Source organism: Nematolebias whitei, chromosome 3, assembly GCF_014905685.2.
Source record: "Nematolebias whitei isolate Nwh7 chromosome 3, NemWhi1, whole genome shotgun sequence".
Taxonomy (NCBI): domain Eukaryota; kingdom Metazoa; phylum Chordata; class Actinopteri; order Cyprinodontiformes; family Rivulidae; genus Nematolebias; species Nematolebias whitei.
Genome location: NC_056500.1, coordinates 16,098,917 through 16,116,723, shown reverse-complemented (window position 1 = coordinate 16,116,723; position 17,807 = coordinate 16,098,917). Strand labels below are relative to the sequence as shown.

The 17,807-nt window shown below is 38.7% G+C and overlaps 1 protein-coding gene across 2 annotated transcripts in view; it reads left to right on the top strand.

The window, feature by feature from the left end:
* nr5a2 (nuclear receptor subfamily 5, group A, member 2) overlaps nucleotides 1–17,807 on the top strand; it is a 69,120-nt gene that overhangs the window by 5,992 nt on the left and 45,321 nt on the right. For both annotated transcript variants that reach the window (XM_037698039.1, XM_037698038.1), the window contains one exon: nucleotides 6,736–7,451. In XM_037698039.1, coding sequence (XP_037553967.1) covers nucleotides 6,736–7,451 — 716 coding nt within the window. The remainder of the gene's footprint in view (nucleotides 1–6,735; nucleotides 7,452–17,807) is intronic.

Genomic DNA, 17,807 nt, shown 5'->3' with positions numbered 1-17,807 from the left:
GTCGCAAGTCCATCACAGGGACACATAGAGACAAACGAGACAAACAACCATTCACTCTCTCACTCACACCTAGGGACAATTTAGAGTTACCAATCAGCCTAACATGCATGTTTTTGGACTGTGGGAGGAAACTGGAGTACCCGGAGAAAACCCACGCATGCACGGAGAGAACATGCAAACTCCACCCAGAAAGGCCCCTGGACCGGGGTTTGAACCAAGGACCTGCTCGCTGAGAGGCAGCAGCTCTACCAGTTGCGCCACATGGTAGAGCTGCTGTATATATATATATATATATATATGAAAAAAATATATATATATGAAAACTGTGAACCGTTTTTGAGAAGAAGTGCATTTTTTCTTATGTATTTATAATATTTTATTGATAGGGCTGTAAAACATTTCCCACAAATATCATTTAAATAAAAATAAAAAAACTTAATCTGACCCTTAAATTTGGCAATCACCTTTGATGAAAAAGTGATTGCATCAATTTTTTATTTTATATTGATTGTTGTATATCATAAACTATTTTTTAATCTTTTATTTTAATAAAATCCACACTTTCTTGTTGGTATTTGTGTTGGAGTCAGAGGGACCTGCTGCTGTTCATAGAAACTAGTCAGACAAAGTAATATATAAAATATTAGCGCTGGCGACGAGGCAAGAATGTTAATGATGACTGAATGAGTCGAGGCCTCTTTATTTACTTTGAACACAGCTCTGAGCCTTTTATTTATTTGGCTATTCAAAAACGACCGGGTGGCAGACATATTCAAAGAATCTTTTAAAACGTAACTTTTTTTTATTTTTTTACGCTTTACATTTCTGAACAAGTTTCATTCTGAAATCACTCAGTGAATAAACACTTCTGAAGGTCATCTTTGAATTGAAGGAAAAACGTTCAAACCAAAGGTCACAGGTTAGAAATGAGAATTTTGTCCTTAGAATTATACAAATGATACGGAGTGTGTCTAAAATAAAATTACATATTTTGACACTTCATCTTATAATGCGATGATCGTTTTCCAACTGTATTTAAAGTTAAACTGAAGAAAGTTTCTGAGCCTAAAACGACTTGATGTGAAAACAAAAAGCAGCAGAAAATGAGGAAAACAAAAATCTGGAGGCGTCTCTCATTGATCTGCAGCGCACAGTTAAATTCATTGCTGTTAATTGTAAAAGGCCTTTGGGCAGGATATCCTGGCCTGTCATTTTTCACATGACATGGTAAAAGGGGGGGAAACATGGGGGTGGGGGTAGTGTTTGATTTGTTTTGCCGGCGGTAACTTTCCGCTTGTGGGCAAGACAGGCCCTGCAGCGCTCTGTCAGGTGCCAGAAGGTCCAGTGGGCAACTCCTGCCACATCCAGGAAAGACCTCCCACACAGAAATCTGACACATCTACACACAGCATAATCCCTTATGAGCTCATTGTGTCTTTAGCTTTACCAGTTATGTAAATGGAAGCATATATTTACTGTTAGAAAAGCAAAGAAGCAGAAACAAGAGTTTTGCCCTCCCATTTCCGAGGTGCAGTGAATACAATTTGATATTTAGGTTAGGTAATGATCAAAAAGAGATGAGAAATCCTAATAATTACTATTTCAGCTGAGTTTGCACCAGTCAGCTGCTAACCTGAACAGTTTACAGAATTAGAAAATTTCAAACACAAAAAATGATGTTTGTTTTAAAAAACATGTTTTTAATAGGCTTGCTGTGAGGGAAGCAAGAAGAGAAAGGAGTTTGTGTGTGTTTACCATGCTGCTCACAGTCGGCTGTAATCTACAGACAGTTCAAGAGAGTTCAATTACATATGAGTTATCTCTACTTTATTATGTTGGTGTCTTTTCATATCTGCTAAACATCATTTTATTAAGTGTGAGCACTACTTTAAAAACCTTTAAACACTGCTCATTGCATAATTATAAAAATTATTTTACTTGTTCATATATATATATATATATATATATATAGTTCAAGTTCAAGTCAATTTTATTGTCATTTCCATCACATGTGGTACATGAGGTGGAACGGAATTATGTACACAGTGTCCCAGTTACACCCAAAAATAGCAAAATATAAAGTATAAAAAGAGACATTAAACAAGGATCTAAGATATTCACAAAAATATATGCTAAACAAATACCAAATGTAACGCTAAAACATCTAAAATATACATTAATGATGTCAAACAATATGGCGTAACAGCAGCCCCAACATGAGTCTGTGGTGAGCAGATGGGTATGAATGAATACAGCAGCATGAGATAATCAGCACATATACACACACGATGTAGTGTTATAAAATTTCAGCCTCTGTGTTCCACATTAGAAAGGAAAGTGTCCAGTCATGTACATATGCTGCAGCAGCTGTGCGTCTTCAGTCTCTCTCCCAGCATTTATCTCACTGAAGACAAAAGGTTTGATTCATTAGAACATCACTCGCTGAAGCCAGCGAAGCGTGCCCATATCTGAACAGCTCCCACTGGCACGCTCGTCTTCTTCGCCTGCTAATAGTTGTCTTGTATCATACGCTTCACTGGGCTGACTAATATTTCCTTCACTTGAGCATTACTTTGAAGGCGGAAGATAACAGTAATGTTTGCCATGTGGAATGTTTGAATACATTTCAGATGCGCCGTGGCGTTCTCAGACAGCAGGAGTTACATAATGTTTTGAACGCTGACGCTGAAAAATCAAGTTGGGGGGCATCGTTGTTCTGCTATAATACAGTAAGAACGATATGCAGCAAACATGTGTCACTGCATTGTTATGAAATATTAAAATAAGAAGTGCTATAAACCTGCAAAAAAGTGACGAATGATCTTTATTTCTGAATTGCTGCTATTACAAAATGAACTCTTTTTTATTGTCTCACACAAATTGGTTTGATTTTTTTTTGATTGTCTCTCATTTATTAAGTTTTAATTAATCAATTACTTCAATTTCAAAAACCTCTAAAGAGCCATTAGTTGACGTTAGCACTACGAGCTGAGTTGCTTGTAAATTCCCGTCTGCATCTCTCCCTCCACTTTTTATTTTCCTCCCGAGCTGTCTCCATCCTTCTAGCTCTGATTTGTCTTCCATCAGCCTCTCAGTACCTGTGGTGGGAAGCCAGGGAGCTGTGCCATTACTTATGCATAGGTATCATAGGTATTCATGTGTGTGCATGGGATAGGGCGCATCTAGAGCAGGGGCCGGGGCCCCGACATGACAAACAGGGTGTCAGCAAGGCTCCGCGGGACCCATTAATATGCCAGCAGCCGACAGGGATCCTCACCTACGCACGCTTAATATTCCTGTATATTAAACAACCATAAATCAGAGGATATAAGCACTGTGGGCTGTTCGTGTGCGTCTCTGTGTGTGAAAGAGATGTGTTTGTGCTATGTGTAGGTGTTTGCAGCAAAAAACGGTGTTGTTATAAAATTGCATTTTGTATGTGCGCTTATCTGTACATGTGTGAGATGTACAGGAGCATTTTTAGGGAACAGGGAAGGGGTTTGTTTGGGTCAGCTTGGGAATTTATGTATGTTGTGTATGTAAAGGTGCATGTCTGTGTGAGCGTGCGCTCAGATAGTAGCTCAAAGTGCGTGGCAGAATCACTCGCTTAGCCTCACTTTAGCCCCAAATCCTCACTGCTGACATATGTGATGTCACACTGTAGCTTGTTTCTTTAGCATTCAGTGGCTCTGATTCTTTAAAAAAAATGTTGCTTCAAGGAATAAATCGTTGTCTCCTTTAACATTGACTTTATATTATAATTCTGTTCTTTTTTTCCATGTTAATGTTTTTCTTTTTATGCAGCCCCTGTCAATCAAAAAAAAAAAACATATGTTCCTTTTTTTACGCTGATGACGTTTGAGTTTCTGTGACTTAATCCTGTCAACCATTCTGTTACTTTTGCTTATATAAAACAACAAATAAACAACAGTCTTGGTGCCACTGCAAGCTATTTCCACCGAGTCTGGACTCTTAGCTCTTTCCAGGCTTTAAGAATTTTTATTTTTTCTAATATGCTTTATTACATTTTAAACTAGAATATATTTATTCTTAGTGTAATATTAAAAATATACTCCTATTTTTTCATCATATACCTCAATTGCTGCATTAATTCCTTTTTATTCAGACATGTCCCTCTCCCCCTCCCCCTTGATATTAATCCATGTTACATGAATGCAAATCACCTTGTTTAATTAGAGACAAAAATGTGTGTGTGTGGGTGTGTGTGTAGTGTAAGACCTACACCCACCACCACCCCACCCCCTGATTCTGGTATTCATGATGTGCTGTGGGTCTCTGGGTCCGAGGCAGGCAAGAACGGCAGTCAGGGCCTAATTCTGTTTTCCCAGTAGGGCCAACTATTAGTTTCTCAGCTCATTAATTACGCTGTTGTGGAGCATCATTAATAGTTAAAGTAGCCCCACAATAATGTATAATGGATATATTTCACAGAGCTTCTGATTTCATCTTTTTTTATTTTAATTTTGATGTGTGGTCAATTTTTGTAATGGTTTCTGAGCCTGAGTGAGTTAAAGTTATATTAAGCTGACATCAAAGATGCTGGGGGAAAAAAAGATGGTGGGTGTAAAACCACCATTTTTAAATAGCATGCTGATTGTCCGGCATGATCTCATCTCTGATCAGGAGTGTGTGATGATCTGAATGTTCGACACTTTGCGCTTTTGTGCGCTTTCTGCTCAGGAGAGTGTATGAGAGATAAGTGTGTGTGTGTGTGTGCACTCTTGGCTGAACTCGCTCAGATCAGTGACAGGCACTTTTTGTGAAAGAGGTCATTAAAATCCCTCCCAAGGCAGCTTGGTGTGTGTGTGTGTGTGTATGTGTGTGTGTGCATATATATCTTTGTATGAGCGTCTGCCCATCGCTTGCCTCCGAACCTAAATCCCCCACCATTACTTCTCCACACCCCCACTTCAGTTTCACTCTTCTGTTCTTCCATTCACCCATCAAGACATCAGATGTGAGCGGAGTTATCTGACTGTTTGTGAACTGTCTGTACATTTTGTGCACATTCAGTTGTGTTTCTTTAACTGATGGGATCCTTTACCAAATTTAATAAGGCAATATTTTTTGAATATTGGTATTAGTGGGTTTTTTTTTCCTGCTCCAGTCTGTCCCACAAGTCTGTTGGCTTTTTGTACACTGGGGCTCTGCGAGCCTTGTCAGAATAAGAGTTAATTAAGTATGAATAATTAACAGCAGCACCCCCCAACTGAGAGTCAGCAGAGCAGCTTCCCTGTGGCAGCAGTCGGACAGATCACACACGGACCTCGTTGCGGTCCACCGTGTGCCCAGTTTGTTCATTAGAAATACCCACAGCCCAGACTCGTTGTGATCCTCACCACAGGATCCTACGCTGAGGGGGGTGGCAGGGAGCATTAGGGGTATGTTTGTTTCATCAGTGAAACAGAATCATGACTGGATTATTGTCAGGCTGTTCAGTATTTGGTTTTCGCAGAGAAGTGTTGGCAAATTGACAGAGACATTTTGCACGTTTTCAAAAGTTGCACAATCAGACAGGACATATGTTTTGAAACGAAAATTACATTTTTGTTGTTGTTGTTGAAGTTTCCACCAGTAACTCACTTCTAAGAGGCAGACATAAAAAAGCCAGTTGTACTATGATCACTTTGCGGTGTAGTTCATACAAGTCTGAGTCTCTAGTCAATGAGTAACGATACTATCACTTAGCTCTGTGGGCTTTGATAGTCAACAGGTAACGTCAAGTGTAGTCATTGTAAAACCTTTGCTCCACATACAAAATACTAACAGAGAAGTTTCCTCAAAGATCATGTGCATAGTTGTTGTAATGCATTAACAAGTTTATTCAAGCTTATATTTAGAATAAAATTCAAGGATTCAAGGTTCTTTATTGTCATTCGCACCACATGTGGCACATGAGGTGGAACAAAATTGTGTACACAGAGTCCCAGTTACATCCAACATAAGTATAAAATGTAAAATAAAAACTATAATAAGATCTAAGATATGAACTAAGAAAAACGTTAAACTAAAAATACACTAAGCACTAGTAGTATAAAAACAATATGCCGAACAGCAGCACGAACATGAGTCTGTGTGAGCAGATGAGTATGAATGAACACAACAACATGAAACAGATCAGCAGCAACATGAAACAGATCAGCAGCAACATGAAACAGATCAGCAGCAACATGAAACAGATCAGCAGCAACATGAAACAGATAAGCAGCAACATGAAACAGATCAGCAGCAACATGATGTGATTTTTCACTGTGATTATTCTGGTTAGAGATTCATGAGTCTAACAGCCTCAGGGTAGAAGCTGTTCCTCAGTCTAGTGGTTCTACACTTAATGCTTCTTAACCTTCTGCCTGAGGGGAGTGGGGCAAAAAGAGTGTGTGCTGGGTGAGTGGGGTCCTTCATGATGCAGGTAGCCCTCTTCCTGCATCTGGAGGTGTAGAGTTCTGTGATGGTGGGGAGGCTGACTCCAACAGTCTTCTGTGCAGCCGAAATGCAGATGTTTAATCTGTGACATTCTCTAAATATCACAGATTCTCTTTGACAAGCTTTATTTTGCACATTTACTGTTTTATCTTATTTTAATTTAAGCATGAATGAGTTATGATTAGAAATACATTAAATAATAGTTTTATTAAATAAACTCAAAACATAAATAATATTAAAATAAATTCTCTCCTCTTCCTTTTTTTGTTTGTTACCTGTCGTCTTTGTCAGCTGTGCGAGCAGATCGAATGCGTGGTGGTCGCAACAAGTTTGGCCCAATGTACAAACGTGATCGGGCCCTCAAGCAGCAAAAGAAAGCGCTGATCCGTGCGAACGGCCTGAAGATTGAAGCCATGAGCCAGGTGATGCAGGCTGTACCCACTGACCTCACTATCTCCTCAGCCATTCAGAACATCCACTCAGCAGCCTCCAAGGGCCTTCCATTGAGCCACCACGGTGGCCACCACACCAGTCACCATCACCATCACCACCACCACCACCATCATGCCACTGCTTTGCCACCTACAGACTATGACCGCAGCCCATTTGTTACTTCTCCGGTTAGTATGGCGATGCCGCCACACGCTGGCAGTCTGCAGGGCTACCAAGCGGCCTACGGACACTTCCAGAGCACACGTACCATCAAGTCAGAGTACCCAGACCCATACACCAGCTCGCCAGAGTCCATCATGGGTTATGCATATGTTGATGCCTACCAGACAGGCTCTCCACCCAGCTTCCCCCACCTGATTGTAGAGCTGCTAAAGTGTGAACCCGATGAGCCGCAGGTTCAGGCAAAGATACTAGCCTATCTACAGCAAGAGCAGGCCAGCCGGGCCAAGCATGAGAAGCTCAACACCTTTGGGCTGATGTGCAAGATGGCTGACCAAACACTCTTCTCTATTGTGGAGTGGGCACGCAGCAGCATCTTCTTCCGTGAACTTAAGGTAGGTGTGCATGGTTTGGTGCAGTGATACTACTGTTTGAGCATGAGGAAATATTAAAATTAATATGTTGATCGTTTTTTTTTACAAAACAGTTCACTAACTTTCTTCAATATCTCAGATCATTACCCCAAACAAACCATGCCAGTGTGTGTAAATAAAATTAAATACTTAATAACAAATATGGTTGCTTTCTGGTCAACGCCTCTGACGCCTTGTTAAAAATGCAGAAAATTAAACAAGAGACGTGTCATGTGGGCGAGGGCTGTGACTGTAGAGGCGACATGGCATCTTACATTAGTCTTAACCGCCATTGTTAAGACAGGTTCCAAATCTGAGCTCTGTTTGAGTCTAAATTAGGCAGCTATAACATTTCTAAATATGAAATGAAAATGGAAAAAAAATGCATGGACCTTATAAGCATTGTACATTTTTTAAACATTACTCAAAACTGGCCACACCATTTAAATGTTTTAATTTTTTTGAGAATGGTGTTCAAATACTCATAGTATACACATATTTTTTATTTATTTATTTGTCTCTGAATGAAGGTTAATGTTAGAGAGTTTTTTTGGAAAGTCTTTTGATTAGTCTGCACTCACCTATTTCCCTTCCCTATGTTTGATTTGTTTTTCTGTCTGTTAACAGCTCAGCTGTGTATTCATGGGCCTGTTGCAGCATCCCCTCCAAACACTGAGCGTAATTTTGCAAATAACTGAAAAAAGCATCGTAGTAAAAACAGAGCCAATTACAACAGCGATAAGTATCCTTAAAAACACATGTTGACATTTAGCACACAATGTGTCCCTACTATTAACCTTTTTGAGATCAGTATTTGCATTTTCCATAAATGCAAAATACACACACACAAAGCCTCGCTGAAGGGTGTGGCTACAGCTAATAATTGCATGTGGTTTGCTCATTAATTTTGAATGATCATTTCTGCTCCATTGTGAAGCCTCTCTATTTCTCACACCCTCGGTCTAATTCAATTATCTCACCGACTGCAGTTTGTCACTCCCTGATTTGCTGCTGAATGAGCTGTCATTATGTTTGTCTAATGACAGTCCATATTACGCTATCTTCATGGTAATTAAGACGAGTGCCTGTTACAAAGGTACAAAACGTCCTGGGCTCAGTGCAGAAGAAAGCTTTCCACTGTTGCATGGGCCCCATTGCTTCCTGGGTAATGTTAAACTGACAGATAATTGAACTCGTCTATCTCCCCCGCAACAAGCACACACAGACACAAGTACACACACTCAATTTAAAACCACATCTAAAGCACAAGTGGTATTAATAAAACATACACGAGCTATGATTTTCCCACATGTTCAACTGTGTTCTTTGCTGATAAAGATGACCATTCACTGTGGTGAAAACAACATTTAATCACTACACAAGCAAACCTATCTGTTAACTGATCAGCTGATACGATTTTAGATGAAAACTGAGTTTTAAGTCATTGTAAAGACATGAATTTCAGTGCAGCTTATTCCATAAATTGAGTAGAATTCTAACATGTATAATATTTTGTAGCACGCACTGTTTGTGTTTGTAAGCATTGTTATCTATATTTTTGCCAGTTTTATGACTTTTTCAGACCAAAATATCTGCAAAACCAGTTAAAAAAAAAAAAAAAAGGCATTTTGGAATGTCTCCGCACACATATGTGTGTGTTCATCTGAGTCTACACAATATACCGTATTTTCTGGACTATAAGTCGCTCCGGAGTATAAGTCGCACCAATCAAAAAATGCCTCACAAAGAGGACATAAGAATATATAAGTCGGAGTATAAGTCACATTTATTTAGAAGTGTATTTAACAAAGTGCAGGAACACACATTTAATCTGAAATAACAATAACACACAGAACGTACCTGGGATCCTGAACATGTTTAATTAACATAACAAGCCAATGAGGCCGACAAGCAAGTTACCAGTAAATTCACTGATCTCATTCAACATCACTTTTGGGGGCATTTTACTTGTGTTAATTTTTTCTCAGTTGTCTATAAGTGAAGTTTTGGGAATTGGGGGGGGGGAGGGGGGTAGCAGTAGAAGAACAACATATAGTTGTCAAAAACCTTGAGGGCATACTCACGAATGCAAATGGTAATGTTTACTCTTTGGTTCATGCCAGTATGAATAAACATTTGACACGTTAGTCAAAAATTTAATCATGAATAGGGAAAAAAAGTTTATAAGTCGCTTCAGACTATAAGTCACAGGACTGGCCAAACTATGAAAAAAAGTGTGACTTATAGTCCGGAAAATATGGTAAATAAACTGGCAATGGTAAGAAGTTGATTTAAATATGCTTTGAATGCTGCTTCAGAATAAATAACGATAAATGTTGACTGTTCAGTAAAATTACTACTGGATCAAGTCAAATACATTGTATCTGTGAATCCATCTAACTTGACATCTTCTGCTAATACTGTTCTGATCATTACAGGTGAGGTTGAGTCTTAAACCAGAAAGACAGGAAGCAGGGCTAAATGAAAAGTTTATTACAAGGATGATGTGACACTGTAGGAAGTTATAAATACACTTTCAACACACACTTTCATACACACATACCCAGTTTAAGACACAGACACCACTCACACACAACATGCAGACCCTCTCTCTATTATTAGCTCAGTAAGAACAAAAGAATCTCTCTTGTTCTGGAGCCAAGCTGGAAGGGTGTGTGTTAGGCATCTGCCAAAAAAAAAAAGGTTTAAAGATTTAGTTTCCATAAGTTGGCTTCGGTCACAATGCATAAATATCTTACCATTAGGAGAAGTTTAAAGCACGCTCGCCAGTCTCTTCCAGTGCAGCGTGCAAGTCTCTGTCTCCCCGTCTTTTCTTCTGGGAATGAGACATGACGTGAGGGACATTTATTTCTAACACCTTGGATCCATGAAGTTAGCGTTTGCTCTTTATGCCAACTCTGCCTTGGTTTTGATTGGTTTCATACGGCGACACAGTGAGGCAGCTCTGGGTTACTGGTTTTCAAATTACAGACATGTTGAGAAGATATTTTAGCAGGCTTAAAACCACAGTCACCTTTTGTAAATTAAATACTAAATGTACAAGAGGCAGGTGCATGCTCGTTGCACGACTGATACAATTGTACATATGCACTGTTAAAATTACATGGACTGTACATTTGTCTTTATATTAAAGTTAAAATAATTTTGTAATATGCCTTTTTAAATTTTTTTTTATTAAGATTGGATACATTTATCTTGCATGTAAAATCTTGAGTCTTGGCTGACCCACCCCCCATAAATGTCATTATAGTTTCCCTAAAAGAAACAGCAGGAGTGTTTTTAGAATAGTGTGACGTTTAATGAATGTCAATAACGTCATGGCTAAAATATACATTTCACAGATGGTTGTGTTTGATCTAAGATGACGAGAATCAATTCCAGGAGCTGTATATATTATTATTGTACGTTTGGCAGTGTGACTGTATTTTAAAATAGGCGCAGACCAATAAAAAAAAAAGACTATTCGATTTTTAATTTATGCACATTTATCTGGCTAGTAAGTTATAGATTTTTTCATCTACAATACTGCAAATTGATATTGAGTTGGTCCTTCTTTTGGTTTTAAAAGAACTCTTTTGAATGTCACAGCATGAACTGCAAATGAAATAGGAAAGTCCTGAAGTCTAGTATGAAAAAGGATCCTAAAATCTGAGGTGTGTTTCTGTAGCTGGGGCTTGATTCACACAGAGGCCTTTAGGTTGTTATTATCGTGGGACTTTTGAGGCTGGGCGAGCATCTCAGACTATTTACTGTGTCTTTTTAACAAATCCTAAGGGACATTTATTACCATGTAGAGGAGCGCCATTAGTAAAAAACTATAGGTTAACGTGTGCATTTATGAGAATGCCAGGATTCACACTTCTCCAGCAAAACACTGCCTGATAAATTAAACAGTATTTTCCACTTTACTCATCTGTCTTGTGATTAATCAGTTTATATAAAACTATTTTAGTGCTTATTCTGGAAAGAGTCATTTTAATTGCATAAGTGTTCCCATTGTTTGTGCGTGTTCAAAGGAAGAGAAACAAATGTTTTTATTCTCTTGGGGACATTTGCTGGTACTCTGCCACCCACCCCCTTCCTTCATCCTCCCTCATGAATCCTGATGCTCATCATGCTTCCAGCTGCGATTCATGTACATGTTAAAGAATGTACTGCTCAAAAGATGCTTAAAGACTTTATACAAAGAGCTTCAAACAAAAGTTGGTGTTAATTTTTTTGTATAATTGTTTACCTCTTAAATATTTCAACTACAGGTTACATTGAGTCTTACACATATTTTCAAAACTTGTCAACATCTCCAATCATTTTAACAACATTTACTTTCAGAACTAAAAAACAAATAGAACCTGAAAATGCAGCCATGTTAAAAACTCTTCGTTCAGCCTTCCTGTTTGGCTGGGTACATATTTGTACTCAGTATGTGTGTGCACACGTCATGGTGACTCATACTGTGGCTGGTCCGGTGCTACCTCTCTTCTCCATTGTTTCAGACCAGGGATGGCTAGCCTGACTCCCAGCACAAACACAATGGAAGGGAGAACTTAGCAGGGCAATTGGGACTATTGATGATTCATGTGTTTATATCGCACCTTCCTTAACTCAACTCCCTTTACGCCAGAATCACCCCACCCTCTTTCCTTTCTGCACCATTTAATAAATAAAGGATGTGAGATTTCTGTTTGGACAACAAAAGCTTTGGTATACCTTGTCAACATAAAATATACAGCAATTAATATGAAAAACATCAGCTGACATGATTTTTTACAAAATTTTAAATTAAGCATTTTAGTATAGTAACATAATAAAAATTAAAATCTAAACAAAATATATTTGGATAAAAACATATTATCAGTCTTTATGTTATGTTCACTGAAAAGTGGTCAATATATTTTTAAATAACTATAAAAACTCCAAAACAATTTTTGAATTGCACATGTACTGTTCAGCAGTTCATTCAACCTTTATTTATACAGGTTAATTCCATTGAGCTGTGGGGACTCATTTACAAGAGAGACCTGAAGTTTAACAAAGAGTGACGACAACAGTGGATAACAATGACAACAACAGACAATCATAAACGATGCGTACAAATTTAAGGTTTTTTTTTTGTTTCTTTGTTTGTTTTTATCAAGTGAAAATAAAATGGTACTAGTAGAAGTAGACCAATGCTCCAAAAATAATAGTTCATATAATAACGAGACAGAAATAATAAGTGTGGAATGTGTCAATGACCCTAGAATACTTTGTTGCCTATATAAATCATTTTTTTAAAGTCACTTGAAAAATTATCAGTGTCAAAGTTTTATTTAACAAAGTCCACAATACATTTGCATTCCTAAGTAAATGTTTTAGCATTTTTGTAATTAACTTCAAACACTTATATGTTTCTTTCTATTAACGTGAAAAAAATAAAGCTGAGTTTAAAAGAACAAATATGTTAAAAATTGTGATTTCACTCTAATCCAGTTGTCCAGTAACAGTTGTTTAAGGACATGACAGTTTTTTTTTTTTTTTTTGGGGGGGGGGGGGGGTTTATGGTATTTTCTTTTCCTTCTCTCTGTTTTGATGCGCTCCGCATGTAGCAGGAATGGCAAAAGCAGAACTGAGGGCTGTTATGTTGAGGAGGAACTGCATTAGAAGTCTTGTTCTCTGGGAAAGCTCCCAGCTGAGACGGGACAGCCATATTGGATAAACAGATGGTGGGGGAGAGGAAAGGACAAACGAGGAGAACAAAGGTGAAACAAAGAGGGGAGATGAGAGGAGTGATGAGTAGAGGCAGAATGTGAAGAGACGGAGGAAGAGCAAAGGAAAGGAACAGAGCGGGAATAACAATGAGAGGAGAGGAGAGGGAGCAATGTTGCCGGCCATTTCTCCTGTCTATTGTCACATTAAGCTCCCACTTGTCAACTTATTATGAAATGTAATCAAAAAGTTAAGAAGAAAAGAGGACAAAGACTAAAAACGTTTAAGCATTAGTTTTGCAAACGTTTCATTTGATATCAATCACATTTTAATTGGTACATCCCAAATATGAATATAGTTTCTAGAGTTTGAGAAAAGACCCACTCCAGCAGGTGGATTAAGGTCACTTGGGCACCATTTGGACTGAAATATCAAACACTTTTTTAGCTTACAGCCTTAAAATGATGAGAGATTATAATCTGCGGAAATTTTTTATTCCATTGTCACTTGCCCACTGGTTTTGTCAACTCATCTAAATGACTGTATGTGAGTAGATTACATTGTAGAAAAGGAAACCATTAGGTGGGAGAGGAGGTGGTGGGAGAGGAGTTAAGAGAGAAGGGGAGAGGGAGCGTCTCACACCTGAATATTCTCCACTTATAGATTTACTTGAGTGAATAATGCAACATGTTCTGATGTACCACTCTCTACCCTGCTGCATAATTTTGAACCCATCCTTACCTCCATCTACACCCATCAATTTTACATGAATTTACTTTGGTGAAATTAAACTTACACCATCCACATGCCCAGTTCTGACTGGACGGTTTTAATCTACAACCTTAGTTATCGTCTGCCTTAAGAAAAGACATTATTTCACACTTTGACCATTTCTTTTTTTTAATGGTTTGTCTAATAGCAGTTTAATTGTCAAGACACATGAACATGTGTGCGTAAAGGTGTATAGCAAACAGATTTGCACCTGCTCAGTCTTGACTATGACTGCATCGCTTTTTTTTTTTTTTTTTTTCCACAACTCATAGCTAAATATATAATAACCCATTTTGGGTGTGATCCATGAACCCTTGTATGTAGTATATCTGTAAAACAAATTACACACACACGCACATTTAGAAGCTCAGACTTTAATGTCTGTCTTGTCACAAAGGTCAACGGTCCCTCCTGCCACAACCTCTGCACCCAACACCCCGGTCCTGACAAACTGCAAGCTTGATGGGGATGGTGTCCACACGCCTTTGGCAGAGATTTGTAACTGTGTCCCTGGTCCATTGCATTTGAATTATTCTGCAGATTGGGCTACAGAACCACCCCTCCCACCCCTTCCACCACTGGCACACCCACAGAATGCTAGTTTTACCTTGGCTTTAGAGAAAGAAAGTGTGGAAAAGGGACATAACAGGAGAGCATGATCAAGTTCAGAGAAAATTAAACTATAGGTGAAAATATTTGGAGTAAATTGATGAAGACAAAATATCAAACTGAAAATGAGCAGAAGAAAGACAAGAAGAAGATAAACTTAAAGATGGAGTTTTAAACAAGGACATATTGTTTGGAAGAAAAAAGAAAATAGGACAGGAAGGAGATAATGGAGGATGACCTGAGGTGGACCAATCGAGGAGGAACCTGGAAAGATGAAAAAAGGCCCTTAGAAGGCAACAACCAAGGGCAAAAGGAGGAGTTGGTGTCACAGAGGGGGCATAGTGAAGGACAACAAGCAAGAGTGTAAAAAGGATCGGTAGGTTGATGCTGTAAGGTGGGGGTGTTAGGGGGAACAGGTGTAAGGTTAATGGGCTTGGAGAGAATCCACCAGACGCTCCTGGGCTTGATATATGGGTCCAGAGCTGGGCGCGGGGCGTAGGCTTTCAAAGATATATTATTTCATTTGAGGAGCAGCACCATTCTGGCTGACAATCCCCAGCACCCTCCTCCCCAAACATCTACCAGCACCCCCCACAGTGCAGCATTTGTCCAGTGATAGATGACACCCTCTAACAATTCCCCACCCCAACCCACAAACATACATGCAGAAATACACAAAGTAAAGCTAAGCTACTATTCATTAGAATTTGAAAAGGGACAGTTTGAAAGTTTCACTTTTTTAGCCATTTGTTTGTGTATTTATTGATTGTCTTGATGTCTGTCTGACCCCCCCCCCCCCCCCCCAAACACACATACACCCTGCTGTAAGTCTCCCAGGCTGCCGGCAGGTCTTGTGGCTGCCTGTGTGTGTGCAGGTTCTTTTTAAGTTGCTATTTTAGGGGTAACAATATCTGTTTGATCAGTGGCAACGGGTCAGGGCAGGAGTTGAGCAGATACATAAGGGTAGGGAGAGCCTGGTGGAGGCTCACGAAAGCCTCTTTTCAATCATGAAATATTAAACATCCAGCAGACACCCCTTTCCTCCTTTCATAAATACTGTAAACCAGGACCCTCTGATTTTTTTCCCTTTCACATAGTCCCATAAAAATATGAAATGTCAAATATGTGACTTAGTTTTGAGAAAGGTTTTATAGATATGAATTAGACATAAGAGAGGAAACAATAATATAATAAGTGCATCATTGTATGTTTCCATACAATGGCAAAGTTAGTTTCCTTCATTTAACCCATCACACCTTGGGTACACTCAGGTGAAGTAGTGGGCAGCTATGAAGGTGCCCAGGGAGCAATTAGGGATTGGGTTTCTTGCCCAGAGACACCACCACATGTGGGAATGTCTGGGGATTGAACTTGGGACTTTCTGCTCCTGAGTTGGCTGCCTTACTTCTACCCCATCTCGACCCTAACCTTAACCCCCTAACTTTTGAGCTGGAAAAGACTACTCTTTGTTTTTAGTTCATCCTCCTGAAGTGATCTTTAGCAAGGTGCAGAACTTGGACAGTTTGGATGAAGCATAAAAAAGTAATGAATGAGTTTTAGAATACTCCATTGTGACCAATATGACAAGATTTCACATTTCTATAATAAGTTCCTGTAGTATAACGTTTTCTCTTTACCTATTTCCTCCAATTGCCAAATTCAGATTTATTTTGATTGATTTGACATAAATTAAATTTACCCATCCTCATTTCCCCCTGATGCTTTGTAGACTGAGCCATTCCACATATTGGAATAGTCCAACAGGTCCAACCTCAGGGGACATCAGGAGGCCGGAAGGAGGAACAGGAAACTTGTTAAAAGAGAAGATTTAGGGTCACCTGTCCCAGAGGAGCGGCAGCTTTAAGGAGACAACGGGGGTTGGGAGGCAAAATCTGCTCATCTACTTGCTGCTTTGATGAGGGATGAAAGGCTGTCATGAAGTACAAGTTTACAGAGCTCCGAGCCATGATGGACTCAACTGTCCTCAGCATTTCTTCCTCTTTGTACTCATTATTGTTCTCTAAAGGAAATGCAGCTTTTTTTTTTGTTTGTTCTGTGTTTACAGCTTGATCACACAACTGAAAATGTCACTCAACAGTGGCTGAGCAGCGACAAGACATGCAGGCGTTAACAGATGGACATTATTGGATCAAATCCCCTCACAGTGAATCTGAATAAGAAATTTGTTTTTCAGGTTTTATCTGTTTTTTGCATTTCACCATTCTTGTAAACTCCCCTCCACCCAACACACACACACTCACCACCAACCCTTCACTGATAAACATCTGTATAAAAAAAAAACCCTCTATCTTTACTCTAGTTTATTTATTTATTTATTTCCAAGCAAGTTAACACAGCCTGATTCACATTTGTGAGCACTTTGGGCGTTCGGCGGGAGAAAGAGCACGGTGTGTTTAAGTTTTGTCTGAGTGTGATCAGGGTAAAAGCCTTTTTTATTGGCAGGTCATGTCACTTGTTAAGATAGTGACGCAGGTGACTGCTTTTACTGTTAGCTTCTGTGGTCCCCAAAGTAACAAGTTATTCGTTCACAAGTTGTCAACAGTCAGTAAAATCAGCAGAATGAGCGAGGCAAGGAGAACAGAAAGCAAAGGAAGTCGGAATGAGAGGCAACGAAATTGGGAAAGCAAAGTGAATATGGGGACTTGATTTGGTTTGCCCAGATGCAGAAAAAAATACGTGTGTAAACACTTTGCGAAGGGAGGCTGTTTAAATCTGCATTTTATTCGGCAAATTTCCACCCAGTCAGTGTTTACTACCAGAAACTCTGCTAGAAAAGAAAAATAAATAACAACAGGGTAACTTATAGTGTGTATTGTGTGACTTTCAAGAGTAATGTAGGTCGTATTTAAGCAGAAGTGGCATTTTGCTTTAAATTGACTGTAGGGAATCTAAGAAACTAGAAGGATTGATGCTGTGGCCTTACACAGACATAACCTCTGTTTCAAGTCTAATCTAAAAAATCTAAAAAAATGAAGAAATGCAAATTGTTAAAATGAGCAGCTGTCCATTTGCACTTGTTTAAATCTGTAATTCAAAAAAATAATAAACGATACGGAGACTCTAAAAAAGAAAGTTTTAACATTGTTGTGTCATCTGTATATTTTAAAAAACAAATCATCTTCTTTATTTCAAGGTAATGTTGAACAGTATTTTTTTATTTATTTAAAATAAATAATGTGTTTAAATAAGTAGTGTGTCTTACAATAAAAATTTTAAATAATATATATATAA